General features: G+C 40.6%; 1 protein-coding gene across 11 annotated transcripts in view; it reads left to right on the forward strand.

The window, feature by feature from the left end:
• Positions 1-1219: 1219 nt before the first annotated feature.
• MDM2 (MDM2 proto-oncogene) overlaps positions 1220-25574 on the forward strand; it is a 35183-nt gene continuing 10828 nt past the window's right edge. For 3 of the 11 annotated variants that reach the window (XR_010148355.1, XM_001155208.8, XM_063786901.1), the window contains exons 1-8: positions 1220-2064; positions 2779-2863; positions 7114-7188; positions 10370-10503; positions 13883-13932; positions 17947-18014; positions 18139-18235; positions 22327-22487. Coding sequence is in view for 8 of the 11 variants with exons in the window: in XM_001155208.8 (XP_001155208.1) it covers positions 2051-2064; positions 2779-2863; positions 7114-7188; positions 10370-10503; positions 13883-13932; positions 17947-18014; positions 18139-18235; positions 22327-22487 (684 nt within the window). In the remaining 3 variants the exon portion in view is untranslated. Of the gene's footprint in view, positions 2065-2588; positions 2660-2778; positions 2864-7113; positions 7189-10369; positions 10504-13882; positions 13933-17946; positions 18015-18138; positions 18236-22326; positions 22488-25574 lie in introns of all 11 variants that reach the window. The other 8 variants (XR_010148356.1, XM_063786900.1, XR_010148357.1 and 5 more) reach the window with 6 other exon arrangements.

The following is a 25574-nucleotide window of genomic DNA, read 5'->3' on the forward strand; positions in this document are numbered from 1 at the left end:
GTCTCTGAACTTTTATAGCACAAACCCATTCGTTCACTTGATATTTAACAAATATCAACCTCTATCACTTATCTCTTTTTTTTTTTTTCTTCTGAGATGGAGTCTTGCTCTGTCACCCAGGCTGGACTGCAGTGGCGCGATCTCCGCTCACTGCAACCTCTGCCTCCCGAGATCAAGCGATTCTTCTGCCTCAGCCTCCCAAGTGGCTAGGATTACAGGCGCCCGCCACGGGGCCCGGCTAATTTTTGTATTTTTAGTAGAGACAAGGTTTCACCATCTTGTCCAGGCTGGTCTCGAACTCCTAACCTCGTGATCCGCCCACCTCAGCCTCCCAAAGTGCTGGGATTATAAGTGTGAGCCACCGTGCGCAGCCTATCACTTATCTTTTCATGCTTACATTTTCTCACTGCTTGAGATTTTCTTTCATCCAGGGTCAAGCACTGAGTCTATTAGAAACCCCACTGTATATGATCTGATGAAGATGAGATTATCTTTTTAAAAGCCACATATTAAATCTCTTAAGTTAATAATATTGGCAATCAACTTAAATCAACTGAGTGACCACTATGTTTAAGGAAGTTTCCTTTCTGGTAGGCTGGGAAGCGGGAGAAGGGAAGGATATAACTTTATAAAAAAAGGTCCTTGTTCACAAGGAGCTAATCACTTACTGGCCAGAGAAGAAACGTGTTCCTTCTTTGCAATGGCTGTGTTTTTGGGTTTAGCTTAACTCAATTCTTTATGTCCTCAATTTATGAGACCGCATCAAAAACGTTTTTGCCACATCTCTGTGGGAAAGTAGGTGAGTCAGAATGAGTGCATAATATATAAATATATATTTTAATGATAATGAATGTGTAGATTAACAAACCCAAACTTTGTTTTTGTTTTTCTGAGGGTCTTGCCCTGTCGCCCAGGCTGGAGTGCAGTGGCATGATCTTGGCTCACTGCAGCCTCTGCCTCCTGGGTTCACAGGATTGTCCTGCCTCAGCCTCCGGAGTAGAGTAGCTGGGATTACAGGTGACCGCCACCACGCCCGACTAATTTTTGTAGTTTTTAGTAGAGACGGCGTTTCCCATGTTGGCCAGGTTGGTCTTGAACTCCTGACCTCAAGTGATCCACCCGCCTCGGCCTACCCAAAGTGATGGGATTACAAGCGTGAGCCACCGCGCCCAGCCAAACCCAAACATTCTAAAAGCGCGGAGTAACCGCTCCCCTCCCCACCAACGGTAACCAGCATCTTCGTTCTCCAACCAGAACAGCTGTATGCACCGGTGTATAAGCCTGCCTTAAGTGCTATTTTTAATCTTTTTTAAAAACAGGCCTTAAAATAACTCATTTGGGTACAACTCCAGCGGCTGGTGGAGTGGGCTTAATATATTAAACAGCTGTTAATTTTGGTTTCTTTTTGGTAACAGCGACACGGAGATCCGCATTTGTCGCAGTTTCCACCGCGGGCGGGAAGTGTAAACACAAGAAATACAAACATAGCGCAACGGCTAAAGGAGTGTCACAGCGCCAAACCTTGCTGGCTCCGCGCCAGGCCGAGCCCCACCCTCTCAGCTCGCGGCCAACACCCCCACCCTGCCTCAGAGCCCGCCGCGCCCGCGGGGCGACACCCCCCACTCCATCATCCCGGAGGTGGTGCGGCCGAGCCCCGGACCCAATTGGCGGAAGCGGGGCCGGTTGTGTGCGCGCGCACAAATGCCCGGATGCGCCGCGACGACCCGCGCGCTCCCCTCGGGCGGTAGGGGGCGCGCACCGAGGCACCGCGGCGAGCTTGGCTGCTTCTGGGGCCTGTGTGGCCCTGTGTGTCGGGAAGATGGAGCAAGAAGCCGAGCCCGAGGGGCGGCCGCGACCCCTCTGACCGAGCTCCTGCTGCTTTCGCAGCCAGGAGCACCGTCCCTCCCCGGATTAGTGCGTACGAGCGCCCAGTGCCCTGGCCCGGAGAGTGGAATGGTCCCCGAGGCCCAGGGCGTCGTGCTTCCGCGCGCCCCGTGAAGGAAACTGGGGAGTCTTGAGGGACCCCCGACTCCCAGCGCGAAAACCCCGGATGGTGAGGAGCAGGTACCGGCCCGGCAGCGAGCGGTCACTTTTGGGTCTGGGCTCTGACGGTGTCCCCTCTATCGCTGGTTCCCAGCCTCTGCCCGTTCGCAGCCTTTGTGCGGTTCGTGGCTGGGGGCTCGGGGCGCGGGGCGCGGGGCATGGGGCACGTGGCTTTGCGGAGATTTTGTTGGACTGGGGCTAGGCAGTCGCCGCCAGGGAGGAGGGCGGGATTTCGGACGGCTTTCGCAGCGGTGGGGGTGGGGGTGGTTCGGACGTCTCCGCGGGAGTCCAGGGTAAAGGTCACGTGGGCCGGGGGCTGCGGGGCCGCTTCGGCGCGGGAGGTCCGGATGATCGCAGGTGCCTGTCGGGTCACTAGTGTGAACGCTGCGCGTAGTCTGGGCGGGATTGGGCCGGTTCAGTGGGCAGGTTGACTCAGCTTTTCCTCTTGAGCTGGTCAAGTTCAGACACGTTCCGAAACTGCAGTAAAAGGAGTTAAGTCCTGACTTGTCTCCAGCTGGGGCTATTTAAACCATGCATTTTCCCAGCTGTGTTCAGTGGCGATTGGAGGGTAGACCTGTGGGCACGGACGCACACCACTTTTTCTCTGCTGATCCAGGTAAGCACCGACTTGCTTGTAGCTTTAGTTTTAACTTGTTTATGTTCTTTATATATGATGTATTTTCCACAGATGTTTCATGATTTCCAGTTTTCATCGTGTCTTTTTTTTCCTTGTAGGCAAATGTGCAATACCAACATGTCTGTACCTACTGATGGTGCTGTAACCACCTCACAGATTCCAGCTTCGGAACAAGAGACCCTGGTTAGTATTTTTGTCTCGTGTAACTTTTAAGAATAATTTATTTTATGAAGTGATAAACTAAATTTCGTATACCTCAATTGTAGCATGGCTCTGTAAATAAAATTGTATGTGCATAGCTTAAAGTGTGCTACCTCTGGCGTAACTGCGTGGAGTTAAAAACTGTTAAGAACTGGTCAGTATTTTTTTAGCCATTTGCCACATTTGCTTTAAAAATTAGTTCCATTACATTGTTAAGCGTGGTTGAAGTTACGTTTGTTACGTGACTGATTTTTTTTTTCCTTTTTGACCTCCCAGTATTTAATTTTTAAAAATGGTTTCTAAAAGTCAAAAAAATTATTCGTGCTTGTTTTAAAGATTTTTGTCATTAGAGAAATTTTAAAGTAAAACCTGAAAATTCCAGGCTTTTTGCTCCATGTTTCCTTTTAGATTTTTTGTGTGCGTACCCACATATATTTACATTTGAATTTAAATCTATGTTATTGTCCTGTTTGTTGTACTAACAAGATGAAACTATAGTTGTCCTGTGACTTGCATCCTTGTCAATAAAGTCTACAGAATTCTTTTTAATGGCTGCATAGTATTCCACAGCATGAGTATACCATTTTAAAAATTATTTATGCCTTTACTGATAGGTTTTTAAAAATTGCCTCCTGTTTTTGAGTATTACAGATAGTGCCGCTTTGTACATGCATCCCGTGTGACTATTTCTGTAAGAAAGATTTTATAGAATTATAGGCTGGCCGCGGTGGCTCACCCCTGTAATCCCATCACTTTGGGAGGCCAAGGCGGACCGATCACCTGAGATGAGGAGTTCAAGACTAGCCTGGCCAACATGGTGAAAATCTGTCTCTACTAAAAATACAAAAATTAGTCGGGCATGGTGGCGCGCGCCTATAATCCCAGCTGCTGAGGAGGCTGGGGCAGGAGAATCGCTTGAACCCAGGAGGCAGAGGTTGCGGTGAGCCAAGATTGCGCCATTTCACTCCAGCCTGGGCGATAAGAGCGAAACTCCGTCTAAAAAAAAAAAAAGAAAAGAAAAAGATTTTATAGAATTAGAACTCCTGAGTTCTCAATTTTACTATTTGATTGCTACTGGTAACTTGCTCACCAAAAGGCTCTAACAGTTTCACTTCTGCCAATACTGAATATCACCAATCTTTAATTATTATTATTATTATTATTTTTTGAGGCGGAGTCTTGCTCTGTCTCCCAGGCTGGAGTGCAGTGGCACAATCTCGGCTCACTGCAATCTCCGTTCCCCGGGTTCACGCCATTCCCCTGCCTCAGCCTCCCGAGTAGCTGGGACTACAGGCGCCCACCACCACGCCCGGCTAATTTTTTGTATTTTTAGTAGAGACGGGGTTTCACCATGTTAGCCAGGATGATCTCGATCCCCTGACCTGGTGATCCGCCCGCCTCGGCCTCCCAAAGTGCTGGGATTGCAGGCGTGAGTCACTGCGCCTGGCCTCTTTTATTATTATTACTATTTTTTTGATAAAAGGTACTGTACCATTGTTTAAATTCATTTTTCTCTAGTTTCTTGGTGAGGCTGGGCACCTTTCCTTTTTCTTTTTGTTTTTGTTTTTTTTGAGACAGAGTTTCACTCCTGTTGCCCAGGCTGGAGTGCAATGGCGAGATCTTGTCTCATTGCAACCTCTGCCTCCCAGGTTCAAGCGATTCTCTTGCCTCAGCCTCTGGAGTAGCTGGGATTACAGGCATGCGCCACCACGCTCAGCTAATTTTGTATTTTTAGTAGAGATGGGGTTTTTCCATGTTGGTCAGGCTGGTCTTGAACTCCCAACTTCAGGTGATCTGCCTGCCTCGGCCTCGCAAAGTGCTGGGATTACAGGCGTGAATCACTGCACCAGGCCTCCATTTTGTTAAGTCATTTATTTCTTCTGGGACTTGCCTAGTCTTATCTGTCCATTTTCCTTTTAGTTTTTTAAAATTTTTCTTAGTAATTGGAGTAGCTCTATGTGTTTCAAGTATATTTAACTTTTGTTGTTTACTAATGTAGCATTTAATTTTATGTTGTCTTTTCCCCATTGAGAACAATTCTATGAAGTAAAATTTGTTGGCTTTTGAATTTCATATCATGCTTTGGAAGAACTCTCCTGTCCCACGATCTTGCAAATATATTCCTATATTTTCTTCTAGATTTAAATTTTTTAAATATTTAGATCTTCACCTGTAATTTACCTTCTTGTTCTTCAGTGTAAGATTACAAATGCTATTATCTTTTATAGCTGTTTTCTCATTAATACATGTCTTTTAAGTCACTAATATACTGATGGCTTTCCATTACAGATTTTTTTTTTTTTTTTTTTGAGACTGAGTCTTGGTCTGTTGCCCAGGCTGGAGTGCAGTGGCGTGATCTCGGCTCACTGCAACCTCTGCTTCCTGGGTTCAAGCAATTCTGCCGCAGCCTCCCGAGTAGCTGGGATTACAGGCACCCACCTCCACACCCGGATAATTTTTGTACTTTTAGTAGAGATAGGGTTTCACCATGTTGTCCAGGCTGGTCTTGAACTTCTGACCTCATGATCTGCCTGTCTTGGCCTCCCAAAGTGCTGGGATTAAAGGCGTGAGCCACTGCGCCCGGCCCACACCTGGGTAATTTTTGTATATTTAATAGAGGCGGAGTTTCGCTGTGTTGGCCAGGCTGGTCTCACACTCCTGACCTCAGGTGATCTGCCTGCCTCGGCCTCCCAAAGTGCTGGGATTACAGACCTGAGCCACTGCACCTGGCTTCCATTACAGATTTTTACTTTGGATTATTTTATCTAATTTGAAGCTAATATAGCATATAATAAAAATTCAGGAGAAAAAAGGTTATTTTTAAATCTTTTTTGAGAGAGTCCATTCTTTAGCCTGAAAGTAAAGTGCATATGTAAGCACAGTTTTAAAAAAAAGTGATCAGAAAAATTAATAATTCAATTCTATATGTATTTTAAATTTTTCAATTGTTAAATAATATTTGTTTTATTGATTAGCTGGAAATAGGCAATTTTTAAAAATCTGTTTTTAAGGCATCCCCAATGGGGGTGCTGTCAGATTTTAAAGTTAGACACAGGACCGGGGCATATTAAAGAGAGGTGCAGAGGTACCAGTTTGTGTGGTAGTGGCAAGCTGTAAAGATACTTGAGTTTTGCAGATTTTGATAAACCAAAAGGAAGGGAGAAAGTGCATAGTATATTACATTCCCCTCCCCCATGACAATTATTTTCTCAAGACCATTTGTAAAACCTCTAGATAAGGGGCAGGCAAATGTTAGCCTGTCAGCCAACTTTGGCCTGTTACCTGTTTTTGTTTTAGTTTTTAAATTTTTTTTGTAGAGGTGGAGTCTCTCAGTGTGGCCCAGGCTGGTCTTGAACACCTAGCCTCAAGCAAACCTCTAGCAATGTCTCCCAAAGTGCTGGGGTTATAGGCATGCGCCACCTCGCCCAGCCAGCTGCCTTTCTTTCTGTAAAGAAAATTTTACTGGAATGCAACCATGCCTGTTGGTTTACATAGTAGCCATGCTTTTTACTTGGATAGAACCATTTGTATGAAAAGCTTAAAATACTTACAGTCTGGCTCTTTACAGAAAAAAATTGACCCCTAATCTAGTTGGCAGGCTCCTTGCATACAGGTCATATGTCTTATTTGTAATTTCTTTTGCAGTACCTACCACTGTCCAGTGCATAGTAGAAGCTCAATAAATGTTTGTCAAGTAGATATTTGAAATGTAGACTAACTAAGAGGCACCATGATATAGTAGGAAGAAAATGCTGAGTCGTAGTTGAGGGACCTGGGTTGTTATCTCTGATCTGTTCTTAATTACCCTTGTCAGCTTGGGTTAGTTAGGTTCTCTAGCCTTCAGGAACCTAATCTTTAGAAAGAGAAGATTGATAACAGGACCCACTCTAAAGATTTATTCATTTCTCTTTGATTCTCTAAGTTAGCTTGCAATAAGCTCGTTGGATCAGTACGGTAAGCTCATTGGATCTCAGTAATTTATGGTTGTTTGTAAGGCAGTAAGCAGGTAATATAAATAGCTGAAGGAAAAAGTAATCTTTGCTGTTTTGGATTGGATACTATCTGTGATCACAACTGATACTTGATGATTCCATGATACTTGCATAATAATTAGATCCTCCCCAGCATTTTTTCCAAATCCCCTTTATTGAACTTGATGGATATGTTTGCTGCAGGGCCTATAGTTCTGGGATAATTTTGGAAGTATAATAGCAGTTTTTTTCTCTTTATAGGTTAGACCAAAGCCATTGCTTTTGAAGTTATTAAAGTCTGTTGGTGCACAAAAAGACACTTATACTATGAAAGAGGTAAGCTGAATCAAGAGATAAGTAGTATCTCACTAGTTACATGTAGCCATACTTAAAGTTTTCAAGACCATGTGGAGAAATTGGCCATATAGAAGGATTTTTCATTAAGCAGCAACATTTAATTTTGTGGTCGTTTGGACTATATTTTAAAGCTGAAAATTCTAATTATACTCGAGTTTCATTTCTCAGCTAGGAACTCAGATAAATGGAAGCCCCGTAAGGGTGCTTGACCATTTTATGCTGTCAACCCTTTGGTAGACTCCTTCCCAGAATCATGTTTTTAAATGTATGAAATAAAATGTATAGAATTACAAAGGAAACATACTAAAATACGGTTACCAAAATAGTAAACTAGTTTGTGATATGTGTGCTTTTGTTATTAACATAATAAATACTAAGATTTAGGAGAAGATATAATAAATATAGTGTTTTTTTGTTTTTTGAGACGAAGTCTCGCTCTGTCACCCAAGCTGGAGTGCAGTGGCATGATCTCGGCTCACTGCAACCTCCGCCTCCTAGATTCAAGCCCTTCTTCTGCCTTACCCTTCCAAGTAGCTGGGATTATAGGCACCTGCCACCACGCCTGGCTAATTTTTTGTCTTTTTAGTAGAGATGGGGTTTCTCCATGTTGGCCAGGCTGGTCTTGAACTCCTAGTCTCAGGTGATCCACTTGCCTTGGCCTCCCAAAATGCTGGGATTATAGGCATGAGCCACCATGCCTGGCCAATAAATATTATCTTGATATAGTGAGGAATATAAGTCATATTTTGAAATGTTTGCCATAAGTACAGTATGATAGGAAAACACCTCTGATTTTTGTTGGTGATGAAATCACAGGTATTAATACTGTTGTGATTTGTTGCCTACATTTATAATCGAAGGAAAAGCTAAATTCTAGTTAGAAGTTTGTGAAAATAAGGATAGAATTTTTTTTTTCCCATCCAAATTAATGGACCCCCTGAATTCTATCCAAGGACTTCTTGGGCATCCCTGGATCCCAGGTTAAGAACTTCTGCACTAGAGATACATGAGTACAGTATACTGATCTTTCTGGGATAGAGGTGAGCTGATTCATGACCATATATTCTATCTAATGGATCCAGCATTTTAATGCATCCCCCACTTTTAAATTTGTGCACAGAAGCATGATTTTCAGTGACAGATTGAGCCACCTTAGGCAGAATTTCAGTGTGATTGAAATATGCCTGTTCTCTGTCTCTCCCACTTAGTTTATGGGACTCAGATTACTTAAAACATTTAAGTTTCTTTCTTACAACGGTATAGTGGGGCAGGAAGAGCTTCCATTTTTCTTTTTCCTCTCCAGCTATACTTTTAGAAACTTCCTTAAAGGATGTTTGGTAGAATAAATCTAAGTTCTCTTCCTTTTTCCTTTCCCACTGCTGGACAGCAATCTGTCCAGTCCACAGTCACATAAGAATATTCCTTTAAGGCCGATGCCTGCTTAGCCAGTTAAATCCAAAGACAGTGTTTGTAGGAAAGGGCCAGGTTAAATGGTATTTTTAAGGCTAATTTGGGATTGACCTTATTATCATTGGATAATCAGTTAAGGAAACAAAAAAGTATGGATTTAGCAGTAGATAGAAATGAGAAAATTAGCCAAGGCCATCATAAAGACTTAGAATGCTTACGCTAAACTATGTAACAGTAGTGTATGTATTGTCTGATATAGTTCTCAGTTATAGGATCTTTGTTCTGGGGTACACAGGAAGGTAGTGAAAGCTAGTATGGGTAGTAAAAAGAGCGTTGATGAAGAGTCAGAAGAGCTGGGGCCAGTTTCTTCTTCTTTTTTTTTTTTTTTTTTTTTTATGTGACAGTTTCTCACTCTCTTGCCCAGGCTAGAGTGCAGTGGCATGATCACTGCTCGCTGCAGCCTGGACCTCGTGGGCTCAGGTGATCCTCCCACCTCAGTGTCTGCAGTAGCTAGGACTACAGGCTTGTACCACTATGCCTGGCTAATTTTTGTATTTTTTTGTAGAGATGGAGTTTCACTATGTTGCCCAGGCTGGTCTGGAACTCCTGGGCTCAAGGGATCTGCTTACCTCGCCTCCTAAAGTGCTAGATTTACAGGTGTGAGCCACTGTGCCCAACGCAATTTCTTCATTTCTAATACAGTGATAATAATCTTATGAAATATCAGAATGAGATAATACTTATAAAAGTACATTGTTAACTGTAAAATGCCATATGTATTTAGGTAGTTGTTAATAGGTTTATATCTGGATATCTTAAAAATGTATTGCCAACTTCTTGTCTTAATGCAGCACAGGGAATATAATTTAACTTTTATTAATGGTTCAAAGTCATTATTTTGATTATTTATCATAATATGGAGTAAATTGATACCTTAGAGGGTTTATTTCATTCTCAGAATTCTCTCAAACTGTTTTGTAGCTGTCATTGATTGATTGTTTTTCTGTCTTCCTCCTCTGGTGACCTCAGAGGCTATTGAGGTTTATAGTATTTATGACTATTTACTAAGTGGCTCCAGACCACTGCCATATTTTAGTTGATTTTTGTTTCTGCAACTTTTTTGGCTATCAGTTTTTTATTTTGCTGCCTTTTCCCTTCCTAATATGTTAGTATCTGAGTATCTGGGCAGAGTTAAAGTCTACAAGGAAAAAAACCTCACATTTTAAGGTTTACTTAAGTAAATAGAGAAGCAGTTATTTCTGCTTCTGTCAAATTAAATGGAAAAGGCTTAAAAGTAGCTTTTTTTTTTTTTTTTTTTTTTTTTTTGAGATGAAGTCTCACTCTGTTGCTTAAGCCGGAGTGCAGTGGCGCAATCTCGGCTCACTGCAGCCTCCACCTCCCGGGTTCAAGCAATTCTCCTGCCTCAGCCTCCCTAATAGCTGGGATTACAGGTGTCTGCCACCATGCCTGGCTAATTTTTGTATTTTTAGTAGAGATGGGACCGGGATGGTCTTTATCTCCTGACCTCGTGATCCATCCGCTTCGGCCTCCCGAAGTACTGGGATTACAGGTGTGAGCCACTGCGCCCAGCCAAAAGTAGCTTCTAAGTACAAAATGGTTGTTGTTCTACATAGTTGTGGATATGGTTCCTGGTTGTTTACCCCTATTCAGATAAATAGGATATTATTAAATGTATTTACAACTAACACTTAGTTTTCTTTAATGCTCAGAAATCATATTTGTATTTCAGGTTCTTTTTTATCTTGGCCAGTATATTATGACTAAACGATTATATGATGAGAAGCAACAACATATTGTATATTGTTCAAATGATCTTCTAGGAGATTTGTTTGGCGTGCCAAGCTTCTCTGTGAAAGAGCACAGGTAATTCTTCAGTTTAGTCCATTGTAAAAAGCCATCTGGGCTAACATTTCAGTTCACCTCTACCCTCATTCACTTTTGTCAGAGAAAAACTGTTGAAACATATTAAAGACATGCTGAAACTTAATTTTTTAGCTCTGTGGCATATTATTTGAGAACCTGAGCTCTGGCATCTTATAAACCAGTGTTTGAAACCTAGCCCAATCATTTACTAGTTTTGTGACTAGATAAATTAACCTTTTTAAACCTGTTTCCCCATTTATAAAATAGGGATAATTAAATACTTCATGTGGAGGTTAAAGCTCTTGGAGAGAGACGTTGTATAAAAAAGCATAGTTTTGGGCACATACAAAGCATTCAAGTATTAGCTGTAGCTATTATAACTTTTTATTCCAGAAACAGTATACCACCAAGTGGTAAAGGCTTACATTTGAGCCTTAAGTTATTTTGGAGATCATTTTCATTGTCACCTATCATTATGGCACTTAACCAGCAGAATTTAACCCAGGTAATATTTCTAGAAATAGGCCTGGTGCGGTGGCTCACACCTGTAATCCCAGCACTTTGAAGAGGCCAAGGCGGGTGGATCACCTGAGGTTGGGAGTTGGAGACCAGCCTGACCAACATGGAGAAACCCTGTCTCTACTAAAAATACAAAATTAGCTGGGTGTGGTGGCGCATGCCTGTAATTCCAGCTACTCGGGAGGCTGAGGCAGTAGAATCACTTGAACCAGGTAGGTGGAGGTTGTGGTTGAGGTGAGCCGAGATCGCGCCACTGCACTCCAGCCTGGGCAACGAGCAAAACTGCATCTGAAAAAAAAATTTTTTTTAATATATATTTTTCTAAAATTATTCTTTTTTTGGTTTGTTTGTTTTGAGAGGGAGTCTTGCTCTATGGCCCAGGCTGGAGTGCAGTGGCATGATCTTGGCTCACTGCAACCTCCGTCTCCTGGGTTCAAGTGATACTCCTGCCTCGGCTTCCCGAGTAGCTGGGATTACAGGTGCCTGCTGCCATGCCTAATTTTTGTATTTTTAGTAGAGACAGGGTTTCACGATGTTGACCAGGCTGGTCTTGAGCTCCTAACCTTCGGTAATCCACCTGCCATGGCCTCCCAAAGTGCTGGGATTACAGATGTGAGCAACCACACCCGGCCTACATTTGGAATTCTTTGTCACATTTGGTTTAGCACAGGCAATCCGTGTTGAGCCTTAGCATTCATTACATTAATAAATGGAATGAATACGTTCACCTGAGACAATTAACTAGCTTCTGCTAGTATTTGATGCTCAATAGTATAGCTGAAAAGATGATAATTAAATGGGATTTTAGTTTATTAAAAAACATAACTTCCTCAGCTGAGCAAGGGATTTTATAACTTTAAAACAACCTTATTATTGTAAACATAGTATATATTATTATTGAACATTAGGAGATGACAGAAAACTAAGAAAAGTAGAGGAAAAAAAAGGACTGTAGTTAACAAAAGGTATTTTTACCAGTCATTTGTGTATTATGTGCAACTGTGTGTTTTAACCTAGTTATGAATATAGTACTATATTTTTCATCTAGCTTCTTAATTTGTATTATAATTTGTATATTATATATTATAATATACATATAATATAATTATATATTATAAATATATGTATAATTATCATTTTTTATTGATGAGTCACTTCTGTTTAATATCTATATATGTTGTCATTTTATACGTGGCCTTGGTATATATGGTTTAATTTTATAAATTTTAAAAATAACTATATTGGTATATTGGTGATTTCTTTACCTATTGAATATTGAATCTTCTGTTTTTTTGTTTTTTTTTTTTTTTTTTGAGATGAAGTCTTGCTCTGTTGCCCAGGCTGCAACCTCTGCCTCCTGGGTTCAAGCGATTCTCTTGCCTCAGCCTCCTGAGTAGCTGGGATTACAGATGCACACTACTATGACCAGCTAATTTTTTGTATTTTTAGTAGAGATGGGGTTTTGCCATGTTGGCCAGGCTGGTCTCGAACTCCTGACTTCAAGTGATCTGCCTGTCTTGGCCTCCCAAGGTGCTGGGATTACAGACGTGAGCCACTGTGCCTGGTCTGAATATTGAATCTTCGGATAATGTTTGGAAGTATGATTTCCTTGGACTTGAATTCTAAATGTTGAGAGATAAGAAATAGGAGAAATTACTGACTTGAAAAGGATATGAATTAAAAATATTGTGGGTTTAGGTTGCTGTATCCTTATTCCCAAGGATGAAAAAAGATAGTTGGGATTCATATTTCCTCTTAATATTGAGTGAGGAACAATATTTTGTGACAAACACTCTCTTAAATCCTTAGTTTAAAAACAAAAGGAAAAATCCATTGTGACATCAGCGAATACTGGGGTAAATGAATTATCCTCCTGTTAGGATATAAACTTCATGAGGGCATATACATTTCTGTTTCATTCTTTGTTTTCCCCCGTGTCTGGTACATAGTACCAGTGACTGGTACATGGTAGGTTTTCAGTCTGTATTTATTGAATGAATGAGTACTGCTTTATCTGTTAATAAGTTTCTTTTTTTGTCTTCCCTGAGTCGGAGTTTTGCTCTTGTTGCCCAGGCTGGAGTGCAATGGCGTGATCTTGGCTCACCGCAACCTCTGCCTCCCGGGTTTAAGTGATTCTCCCACCTCAGTCTCCTGAGTAGCTGGGATTACAGGCATGCGCCACCATGCCCAGCTAATTTTATATTTTTAGTAGAGATGGGGTTTCTCCATGTTGGTCAGGCTGGTCTTGAACTCCAGGCCTCAGGTGATCCGCCGGACTCGGCCTTCCGAAGTGCTGGGATTACAGGTGTCTGTGAGCCACCGCGCCCGGCCTCTGTTAATACGTTTTAAGATCAAGAAAGGAAGTTGAAGCTTGATGAAAGTCAAGATTATAATCAAATTCCTATTTAATGGATTTTGCGTAACTCAATAGTTTTTTTTGGCAGTTTGTATTTAATGGATTTTGCATAACTCAATGCTTTTTTTTGGCAGTTTGCTACTAAGCACGGAGCTAAAAACATTCCTGTTTGAAAATAAGTATGTTCAACCTCTTCCTGCTTGCATACTCATTTTTTGGGGGTCTTCTGGTAAAGTCCAAACAAAGCACATTTCAGGAATTGGTAGTGTGAAATCTTTCAGCTAGAGAGACTTTAGTAATTATTAAAAGTAGCTGTACGTAATCATTGTGCTACTAATTATTGTGCTTTTAAGTGCCTACAAGCTTGCCAATGATAAATTTGGTTTTGAATGTGTGCAGTAGTTCATACTAAGTATGTATGTAGAAGTCTGGTTAGATTCAGCTTAATACAAATTTTTATTCTAAAATGTACATCTCTTGTTATTTTTTTTTTCTGTCTACAAGGAAAATATATACCATGATCTACAGGAACTTGGTAGTAGTCAATCAGCAGGGTAAGTTAATTTTGAGCATCATGGATAAATACCATAAAAACATTTTAAAGACATTTTTGTTTATGTGCATATGTTTTATAATTGTGATTCTCTTTAAAAGTTGCTTTAATTAAATATTGTAATAAAAGTATGATAAATTTATTAGAAGTACATATGAACTAAAACCACATACTGAGGTTCTAATGTAAAGTTAAATATCCTGTTAGATCAATTTAAGACTTGGGATATCAGAGTTAGGATTTGTTTTGAAAGGTCTGTAATTTCAAAAGCTCCTGTTTAGGAGTGATCTACCTTGAAAATGCATTGAAAGGCTTTGGGAAATAATATTGTTACCTAGGTAGGACCATGTGTAAGGATGAAGGATGGGTCTTTTTCTTTGGTTATAGACAAAATTTTGTTTACCAATTTGTGGAAGTGGAATTTTATGTTCCTACTTCCGTTTCTTAACTGGTTATTTTTGGGTCACATCTCTCTTTAATAAGCTGATAAAAGCATTGGGTTCTTGTTCCAGAAAGATGCACATGTATATATACATGGATAAGTCAGTAAGTGTTTTACAACCTACTTTCCATGAGAAAAGCCCTGATTTATGTGCTTGCTGACTTCCATAGCATAATACTCTCGTTTGAAGGCTAAAAACATGGAGTTGGGAAGAGATGTACACAGTTTGCTTTTTTTTGTTTTTTTGAGAAGGAATCTTGCTCTGTCACTCAGGCTGGAGTGTAGTGGCATGATCTCGGCTCACTGCAACCTCCGCCTCCCAGGTTCAAGCAATTCTTCTGCCTCAGCCTCCCGAGTAGCTGGGACTACAGGCGTATGCCACCACGCCCGGCTAATTTTTGTATTTTTAGTAGAGAGGGGGTTTCAGCATGTTGGCCAGGCTGGTCTCGAACTCCTGACCTTGTGATCTGCCTGCCTCGGCCTTCCAAAGTGCTGGGATTACAGGTATGAGCCACTGCACCTGGTCTCACAGTTTGCTCTTGAGTGCTGCTTAGAGCTGTCTCTAATACACTACACTGCTCCTAAAGCCCATCCTCAAACTACAGTTAAGAAATGCTCTTAGGCCAGGTGTGATGGCTCATGCCTATAATTCCAGCACTTTAGGAGGCTAAGGCAGGAGGATCACTTGAGCCGAGGAGTTCAAGACCAGCCTGGGCAGCATGGCAAAATCCTAACTCTGCAAAAACTACAAAAATCAGCTTGGTATAGTGGTGTATGCCTGTAGTCCTAGCTACTCAGGAGGCTGAGGCAGGAGGATTTTTTGAGCCTGGTTGGTCAGGACTGTAGTGAACTGTGATCATGCCATCCAGTCCAGGTGACAGAGCAAGACCTCATCTCTTAAAAAAAGACAAAAAAAAAAAAAAAAAAAAAAAAAAAAAAAAAAAAAACCTCTCAGGAGCTTGTTTAGTTCCTAGAATGAATTGACCACTCCCTTGTACTTCCTCTATTCCATATTCAGATTTTATTGTAAAATTGCTTTGTTTTACTTGTGGGTTTTTTTGTTTGTTTTTGAGATGGGCTCTCACTCTGTCACCCTGCTTGAAGTGCAGTGGTAATCTTGGCTCACTGCATCCTCCACCTCCAGGGCTCAAATGATCCTCCCCCTCAGCCTCCCAAGTTGCTGGGACTACAGATGTGCTCCACCACGCCTGGCTAATTTTTCTGTATGTTTGGTAGAGACGGTTTTGCTATGTTGCCCAGGCTAGTCTTGACCTGAGCTCAAGAGATATTCTCACCTCAGCCTCCCAAAGTTTAGGGGTTACAGGCATGAGCCACTGCGTCTGGCTGTTGTACTTGTTTATATTTTTGTTACCTGTGTCCTATTCAGGTTTGCATTGTGCATCACACACTATAGTGTTTTATTAATATGGTATTTAATAAATGTGTTGAATTGAATACTTATTCTTCCAAAGTTAGGATTTAAAGCCCAGAAAAGTATCTCCATTTTATCCCAAAATAAAAGTAGTTATTAGGCTGATGATTTGGCATTTTATTGTTTTAAAGCTCTTTTTTTTTTTTTTGAGCTTTAGATTGTATCCTTTTTATTTCCTTTTTTTTAAATTATACTTTAAGTTTTAGGGTACATGTGTACAATGTGCAGGTTGGTTACATATGTATACCTGTTGTTTTAAAGCTCTTTAAGAAATTGTGTGATAGCTAAATATACAATTGTAGTATTTGTAGTAGTAGTTTGAGTTTTCTGAAGTATGTATCCCTGATGTATTCATTCCTTCATTTGTTTAAATAAACTTTGGCACATTACTAGAAAAATTGTATTATTGAGATGGAAACTTACAAATTACTTATTTGCAGTCTGAGTTTGGTTTAGATATCAGTAGAATTAACTTCAGAACTCCTATTCCATGTTCTCAACTTTGTCACTTTTTTTTTTTTTTTTTTTTTTGAGATGGAGTCTCACTCTGTCACCCAGGCTGGAGTGCAGTGGTGCGATCTCGGATCACTGCAACCTCTGCTTCCCGGGTTTAGGTGATTCTCCTTCCTCAGCCTCCCGAGTAGGTGGGATTACAGGCGCCTGCCACCACGTCTGGTTAATTTTTGTATTTTTAGTAGAGAAAGGGTTTCACCATGTTGACCAGGCTGGTCTCAAACTCCTGAGCTCAGGTGATCCTCCCACCTTGGCCTCCCAAAGTGCTGGGATTACAGGCGTGAGCCACTGCACCCACCCAGCCTAGGGCTTCCTTTTTATTACATCTTTTTTGTAGCATCTGTTTATACTAATCCAAAATTCCTGGACAATATAACCTATTATGTACAACTTAAGAAAATTAGTGTAATGCCTTACCCATAGTATAAAGAGAAAATTAATCTATGATAATGCGTAATTTCAAAATGTTAATGTCCAGGCATGAGTTCACTGTTAAGATGAAAATGTTTCCAAGGGGGGTAGTAAAGGGTATTTGATGATAATTGTCTGTATATCCCAAATCTGAAACTTTGACTTTTGAGCTCAAAGTCTGTATATCCAACTACAAATGAAACCTATGTGCCTGAATAACTCAGTTTGTTATCTTCCCATCCAATCTGTTTATCTTTCTAAAGTTTCTCTTTTAGTGAATGGTACCACTGATTTATTCACCCAAGTTAGAATCTTGGAATCATCTTAACTCCTTTCTTCCTTGCCTTCTATATCAAATACCAGGTCTTGTTGGTTTTTACCTATTTAATATCTCTGGAATTTGTCTTCCATGCCTTAGTTTAGGCTTTAATAGTTTTTAGTTTGTATTATTGCAATTGTCTAATACTGGTTTTCCTGCCTCTGCCCTCTTTTTCTTATGTTTTGCTAGAGTGATTTGTCACTCTTCTGCTTAAAATTACCATTTAGGGGTTCATTATTGCTCTCTGGATGTAATATTTTCTGTGAGCTAGAAATCAGTTTCATTTCTTGGACAAAAATCCTTTTTAATGGTGAGTGGCTGCAACATCGCATTAGGGAAGATTCTGAAGTATCTGCGGGGAAGAATGCAGTGATAAGGGAATGACAGCATGAGTCCTGCTTTGGCTAGACCACAGGATCCTTTACAGTCTGAACCTGCCTACATTCCAGTAATAATGAACTGCTTGTGGTGTCCTGCAACAGGAACTGTTAGTTTGCTTTTGGATACTTTTTCACATGGCGTTTTCTTGGTCTGGAATGGCCTTTCCTAGCCCTATTTTCACATTGTCCTACAAAATATTTCCTGATTCTTTGTTTCTCAGACACTCCCTGTCCCTACCAAAATAATGACTCTCCTGTCTCTCTGCTAATTTATCTAACAGTCTTTTAATGTCTTGATTATACTTTACTCTTCTACATTAAAGTTGAATTATTTTATTTACATCTGCAACATTTAGTATGAGGGTGCCACCTGGAAAATACATGTTTAATGTTTATTGAAAGGTTAAATTGCATAAGGGTTTGTGTTAGACTGATAGCATATCTACTGAGTAGCGCCCCCCCTCCCCCTGCTGCCCCCGCCCACCACCAAGTTTCTGATCCTTTTTCTTTTCTCTCAGAATCATCGGACTCAGGTACATCTGTGAGTGAGAACAGGTGTCACCTTGAAGGTGGGAGTGATCAAAAGGTAATCTAAGTAAATTTCTCATTCTAATGTAATATTATTTGCAAATTGGAAAGGTTATTTACAACAAGTTAGCTTACTGGTTATGTTAAGTTTGTTGTATTTTATTTTTTTCCTAAATGCTTAGGACCTTGTACAAGAGCTTCAGGAAGAGAAACCTTCATCTTCACATTTGGTTTCTAGACCATCTACCTCATCTAGAAGGAGAGCAATTAGTGAGACAGGTATATGTGAATATTTATTTGACGCATTCACACAGCTTTTTGATATTCTTTCTCTAATGAAATTAGTGCTTTTAGACTTAATTAAATTGTTCCCCTTTTTTGGTTGAGATGAATTAACCTCTGAGTTTTTTTCATTCTTGATTTTATTTGATTTACAAATTGCTTATTTAGCAATATTTTTCTGGCTGACTACAGCAGGCACAGTTTACTGTGCCCCACTGGAGTTTATAGTTAGCCAACTCTCTGTTAAGATAGTAGGAGGTGGCTGGGGTGTGGTGGCTCACGCCTGTAATCCCGGCACTTTGGGAGGCCGAGGCTGGCGGATCACGAGGTCAGGAGTTTGAGACCAGCCTGACCAATGTGGTGAAACCCCATCTCTACTAAAAAAAATACAAAAAGTAGCTGGGCCTGGTGGCGCACACTTGTAATCCAGCTACTCAGGAGGTTGAGGAAGGAGAATCACTTCAACCCGGGAGGTAGAAGTTACAGTGAGCCGAAATTGCGCCACTGCACTCCAGCCTGGGTAACCGTGTGAGACTTTGTCTAAAAAGAAAGATAATAGGAGACAGGCATATAAACTCTATTTTCACCATTATTCTTAGTCACCTTAACAGTTAAATTTTTAAATTGTTATTTTTAATAAATGGTAGTACATACCTATGAGTTTTAAAACAGAAAGTAAATAGCATTTTAGAAATGAAGAGATAAGGGCCGGGCGCAGTGGCTCACGCCTGTAATCCCAGCACTTTGGGAGGCCGAGGTGGGTGGATCATGAGGTCAGGAGATCGAGACCATCCTGTCTAACATGGTGAAACCCCATCTCTACTAAAAATACAAAAAATTAGCTGGATGTGGTGGCGGGTGCCTGTAGTCCCAGCTACTCGGGAGGCTGAGGCAGGAGAATGGCATGAACCGGGGAGGCAGAGCTTACAGTGAGCCGAGATCACGCCACTGCACTCTGCCTGGGCGACACAGTGAGACTGTCTAAAAAAAAAGAGAGAGAGAAAATAGTTGACAGAGAGAAAATAGTTGAGAACAGTTAGTAGAGGAGAAGGCTGTTGCCTGAGGAAGTCGCAGTAACTAAGACCGTATGATTCAGATGAAAGAGAATGTCAGATCAGTGAAACAGAATAAATGAACCCAGACCAGAATCTCGTACATGCAGGCAGAAGACAGGAAGGGCAGAGGTGTCTAGGGCAGAGGTGGAACTAGAACAAATGGTAGTTACTTGGGGAAAAGGTGAAGTTAGATCTGTACCTTATGCCAAAATGAATTTCAAATGAGTTTAAAAGTTAAATGAAAAATAGAATACAACATATTTGATAGTCACTTTAAATTTGACTGTTAATATCTGTATTACATAAAAAGTCTTCCCAAATCAATAAGGAAAACATTAAAACTTCAAATAGCAAAAAGGGCAGACAGTTCACAAAAATTTCTCACAGTAAATACAAATGACTAATAAATATGGGGAGAGGGTGAATTTTGGTGATTTTTAGCTTTACAGATAGTAAAAAATGCCAAAAGGGTGTCCTTTTGATCTATCAAATTAGTAAAAATAAAATTTTTACTCATCCTTACTCATCAGTGCTAATAACTTGTGTATTAGCACTGATAAACTGGTGGTCTGTAAATTGGTAAAAGTGGGTAAAAATTGATTAAATTTTTCGGATTATAAAAAAGCTTAGATGGCCTGGTGCGGTGGCTCACACCTGTAATCCCAGCACTTTGGAAGGCCGAAGCGGGTGGATCTCTTGAGGTTAAGAGTTCGAGACCAACCTGGCCAACATGGTGAAACCCCATCTCTATTAAAAATACAAAAATTAGCCAGGTGTGGTGGCAGGCGCCTGTAATCCCAGCTACTTGGGAGGCTGAGGCAGGAGAATCGCTTGAACCTGGGATATGGAGGTTGCAGTGAACCGAGATCGCACCACTGCACTCCAGCCTGGGGTACAGAGTGAGACTCCATCTCAAAAAAAAAAAAAGAAAAGAAAAAAACGTCTTAGAGTTCTTAACATTATCCTAGTAACTCCATTTCTAGGAATCTATCCTAAGGATGTAATAAAAAATTCAAAGATTTATATGTAGAGATACTAATTACAGCATTATTTATAATTGCAGCCCGGCCAAGATCACCTTTTTAAAAATAGGGAACACAAACATGATTAAGAACTCACGTGCAGAACTTGTGATCTAGATAAAACATAAAAATCCCGGCCAGGTGCAGTGGCTCACGCCTGTAATCCCAGCACCTTGGGAGGCCGAGGAGGAAGGATCACGAGGTCAGGAGATCGAGACCATCCTGGCTAACACGGTGAAACCCCGTCTCTACTAAAAATACAAAAAAAATTAGCCGGGCAGAGTGGTGGGCACCTGTAGTCCCAGCTATTCAGGAGGCTGAGGCAGGAGAATTGCTTGAACCCAGGAGGTGGAGGTTGCAGTGAGCCGAGATTATGCCATTATACTCCAGCCTGGGGGACAAGAGTGAGACTTTGTCTCAAAAAAATGATAAAAAAAGTCCTTTCTCAAATCTTTGATACTATCTCATTTTAATTTTTGTCATTCTCATGGGTGAAAAATGATATCATTTTACTTTGCATTTCTTTGATCCCTAGGAGGTAAGAGTTTTTTTTTCTATTACTCAAGTACATAACTCAAGATTTTTCATATGTTTATTAGTCATTTGTATTTCTTCTGTGACTTGCTTTTTCCTGTTTCCTTAAAAGAAAATACAGTCTATCTTGATTTGGTAGGACTTTGTATAATATGTATACTATGGGTAATTTTTATTATATATGTTGCAGATATTATCTTCGAATTTGACCTTTGCCTTTTAACTTTTGTTTGGTATTTTATTTTGTCATGTAAACCTTGACATGGTCTAATCTTGATAGCCTTTTTATTGAGGACTTTGCAGTATTATGAAATACTTCTCCACCCCAGCATTATAAGAATATTTTGTTATAGGTACTTGAATGGTTTTGTTCTTTATATTTAGCTCTTTAATCCACCTGGAATTCATTTTTATGTCTAGTATAAGGTAGTATTCTCATTTATGTCTAACGGATTTGTCTAACATTCTGACCCATTCAGAGATAATTTATTATTTAAAATAAAATGGAAAATTTTTACTGGTTTTGATTTCTGTTTAAAATATAGGGTACTGAAGAGCCGGGCTTAGTGGCTTAGGCCTGTAATCCCAGCACTTTGGGAGGCTGAGGCAGGAGGATCACTTAAGGCCAGGAGTTTGAGACCAGTGTGACCAACATGGTGAAACCCTGTCTCTACCAAAAATACAAAAATTATCCAGGCATGGTGGTGTGCACCTTTAATCCCAGCTACTTGGAAGCTGAAGTCACAAGAATCACTTGAACCTGGGAGGCAGAGGTTGCAATGAGCTGAGAATGTACCACTGCACTCCAGCCTGGGTGGTCGAGTGTGACTCTGTCTCAAAAGAAAAAGTGTAGGGTACTGAAGAAATTGAAACATTAAGAATACCATATAAGTACATTAAACACTTTGGCTCTTTTCGGAAAAAAACAGATGAGCTCTTATATTTTAAAGTTTGGTTTTGACAGAAAAAAATTCCTAGATTTTTTGGTTAATAAAAACTTTATTAGATAGATTAAATTGTGATGTATGGAGATAAAGTTCTGAAAGAAGAACAGAAAGCTTTTAAAAAATAGTATTCTCAGCCTAGGCAACATGTTGAAACCCTGTCTATGCAAAAAATACAAAATGGTGCATTCCTATGGTACCGTTCCTATGGTACCAGCTACTTGGGAGGCTGAGGTTGAGGTGGGAGGATCGCTTGAGCCCATGAGGCAGAGGTTGCAGTGAACCGAGATTGTGCCTCTGTACTCCAGCCTGGGTGACAGAGCAAGACCCTTTCTCAGAAAATAAATAAATAAACAAATAAATAAATACACACAGATAGTGTTCTGCTGTAACAGTTGGACAGATTCAATAAAACAGTGTTAACTTTTGAACTAATTTTATTGAAACTAAGTTTCTGTACAAATAGGTACTCAAAACAGCTCAATTTTCTAAATCACAGTACAGCAATTTATTTTTTTTCCTTACATATCCAGAAGAAAATTCAGATGAATTATCTGGTGAACGACAAAGAAAACGCCACAAATCTGATAGTATTTCCCTTTCCTTTGATGAAAGCCTGGCTCTGTGTGTAATAAGGGAGATATGTTGTGAAAGAAGCAGTAGCAGTGAATCTACAGGGACGCCATCGAATCCGGTAATGTTCTCATTTTAAGTAAGGCAAGACTCTTACTGTTCAAAGTCTAGTCTTGGCAGTCCTAATAAGGATACCGATAGAATGTACATGTGTCTTACGAGATTGATAGAAAACACAGTGCTAAATTTTACTTTAAAATAAAACTACTATATTGATCTCCACCTTCAACCCAAGGTATTGTGAGAAATGTGGAAAATAGTGGAGTAACACCGGTATTGGTAAAATTAGTAGTAGTATTAGTAATTATCAGTGTCACTGTATGTATTAGAGAATATTTGTGGACCACTGCACCAATAGTACAGTCAAATAAATTGGAGTATAGAGTTGTTTGAGAATTTCAAAGTTACACTTTTTAAAAAAGGAACAAAACCAAAAATTTGGTTCAGTTAAATAGTTTAGCATTTTAAGGCAAATTTGACTATTTAGAGTAAAAATATATTTTATTACAGCCATCAGCAAAAAAGTCAGCATAGTCTGAACTTAACATTTGCCAAATAGGTCTAGACATCAGGTAAGTTCTATTTACTTATGCTGTAAAATACAGGTTTATACTGGGCTGGGTGCGGTGGCTCATGCCTGTAATCAGTACTTTCGGAGGCTGAGGCGGGTGGATCACCTGAGGTCAGAAGTTCAAGACCAGCCTGGCCAACAAGATGAAACCCTGTCTTTACTGAAAATACAAAAATTAGCCAGGCGTGGTGGCGCATGCTTGCAGTCCCAGCTACTTGGGGGGCTGAGGCAGGAGAATCGCTCGAACCCAGGAGGTGGAGGTTGCAGTGAGCTGAGATCGTGCCACTGCACTCTAGCCTGGTTGACAGAGCGAGACTCCATCTCAAAAAAAAAAAAAAAAATGCAGGTTTATTATTGCATGGATGACGGGAGAGTATCAGTACTTTCTCATTACTAATACAGACTTCCAAAATATTAGTGAGCAGCATTTCTTAAGAGATGTGACTGAAAGAAGTTTGGTAAAAAATTTTTTTGTTAACAAGAATGCTTCACAAATGGAATATTTTGTTTTGTATGTCTTTAATCAAGCTTGTCCAACCCATGCCCTGTGGGCCATATGCCAGGATGGCTTTGAATGTGGCCCAACACAAATTCATAAACTTTCTTAAAATATTATGATTTTTTTTTTTTACAATTTTTTTTCTGCTCATCAGCTATTGTTAGTGTATTTTATGTGTGGCCCAAGACAATTCTTCCAATGTCGCCCACGGAAACCAAAGGATTGGATACATTTTTTGGTAATATGGCAGTGTCTCATGGCCATTATTCTGGGTATTAGTAATCATTGTATAGTACTCTAGAAGATGTAGGAAATGGAACCAATTGTGATAGTAATCCTAGTCTTTTACCTATTCTTGTTACTTCCTGTATTATCTTTTTTTCTCTTCCAAAGCAGTGACTGTATGAACGCATACCTGCCCTCTAGAGTTACTGTACCTAACGGAGCTGTTACTCATGTAGACCGCTAGATGGCATGATGAGCTCCTGCTCAGTCTGAGAGCAGGTTCTTCATTTGTAGATATTTAAGTTTATACCAAATTCCATACAGTTGAGATGGCACTGCAGATACAGTGGTAGTCAAGGTAGATATGGTTCTTGCCTTCATGGGGAGATAGATCATTAATGACAAAAATGAAAACATTTAATAAATCCAGTGGAAAAAATAGGCTCTTGAGAGGAAATATATGTGATGAAATTGAATCCAATTAAAACTTGATGAGTATCCAACCTACAAGTTTGGTTTAAAAGAGAATTATTGTACCCTATTTATTTATTTATTGAGATTGAGTCTCTCTGTCGCCCAGGCTGGAGTGCAGTGGTGCAATCTTGGCTCACTGCAACCTCCACCTCCCCGGTTCAAGCGATTCTCATGTCTCAGCCTCCTGAGTAGCTGGGATTACAGGCTCCCACCACCACACCTGGCTAATTTTTGTATTTTTAGTAGAGATGGGGTTTCACTATGTTGGCCAGGCTGGTCTTGAGCTCCTGACCTCAAGTGCCTCCCAAAGTGTTGGGATTACAGATGTGAGCCACCTGCCCGGACCCCTATTTAATGTATAGTTTTTGTTAAAGTTATATCAGAATTCTAGCTGAATGATATTTAGAGTCCTTGTTCCTGCTTTGTACCTGGGACACTGCCTTGTTACTGATATGGCTTTGAGGAGTAGAGGAACACCAGGTTTTTTGTTTTGAGTTGAATTAGATAAAACGACACGGACAAAAAAAAAAAAAAAGACACGGACACACGTGGAGTGGTTTTAAGGAGCAGAGCGTTTAATAGGCAAGAAGGGAGAAGGCAGAAGGAAGAAGCTCCCCCTTACACAGACAGAGGGAGGGGGGCTCTAAAGCTGAAAGAGGAGACCTCACATTCCGACAATACTAGCCAGTTTTATGTGATGGCTGGAGGGGGTGGTGTCTTATTTGCATAGGGCTCAGAGGATTGGTTTGACCAGGCATGTCATTTAGCCCTCAAGAAAACTGGCCCTCCCACCCCAGTCCTTTAATACACAAATGCAGGATGCCATGACATTTTACACACGGGGTTATGTGGGGGCGGCCATGCTGTTAGGTACCTGATGGGGCAAGGGCAAGAGGACAACGGTGGGAATCGCCATGTTGGGTGGACCCTGTTGCATTTGCATCTTAAAGGTTGCCAGCCTTTAAGAGCCAGGGCTTTTATGCTAGACAAGAAATTTTTCTGGAGCTACGAAAAACCTTCCAAGGACCACTTTTCCTCTCCATTTGCCTAAAATAATTTCTTAATAACTCGTGTGCAGTAGAGGGGTATTTCTTTTTTTCTTTTTGTTAGTCCTGTCCTGCATTCTCTTAAAAAATCCTATCTATTAAAAAATCTCAGCTGGGCATGGTGGCTCATGCCTGTAATCCCAGCACTTTGGGAGGCCCAGGCGGGCGGATCCCCTGAGGTCATGAGTTCAGGACCAGCCTCGCCAACATGTTGTGAAACCCCATCTCTACTAAAAATACCAAAAATTAGCTGGGCATAGTGGCGGGCACCTGTAATCTAGCTACTCAGGAGGCTGAGACAGGAGAATCGCTTGAACCCGGGAGGCGGAGGTT

Source organism: Pan troglodytes, chromosome 10 (genome assembly GCF_028858775.2).
Source record: "Pan troglodytes isolate AG18354 chromosome 10, NHGRI_mPanTro3-v2.0_pri, whole genome shotgun sequence".
Lineage (NCBI taxonomy): Eukaryota > Metazoa > Chordata > Mammalia > Primates > Hominidae > Pan > Pan troglodytes.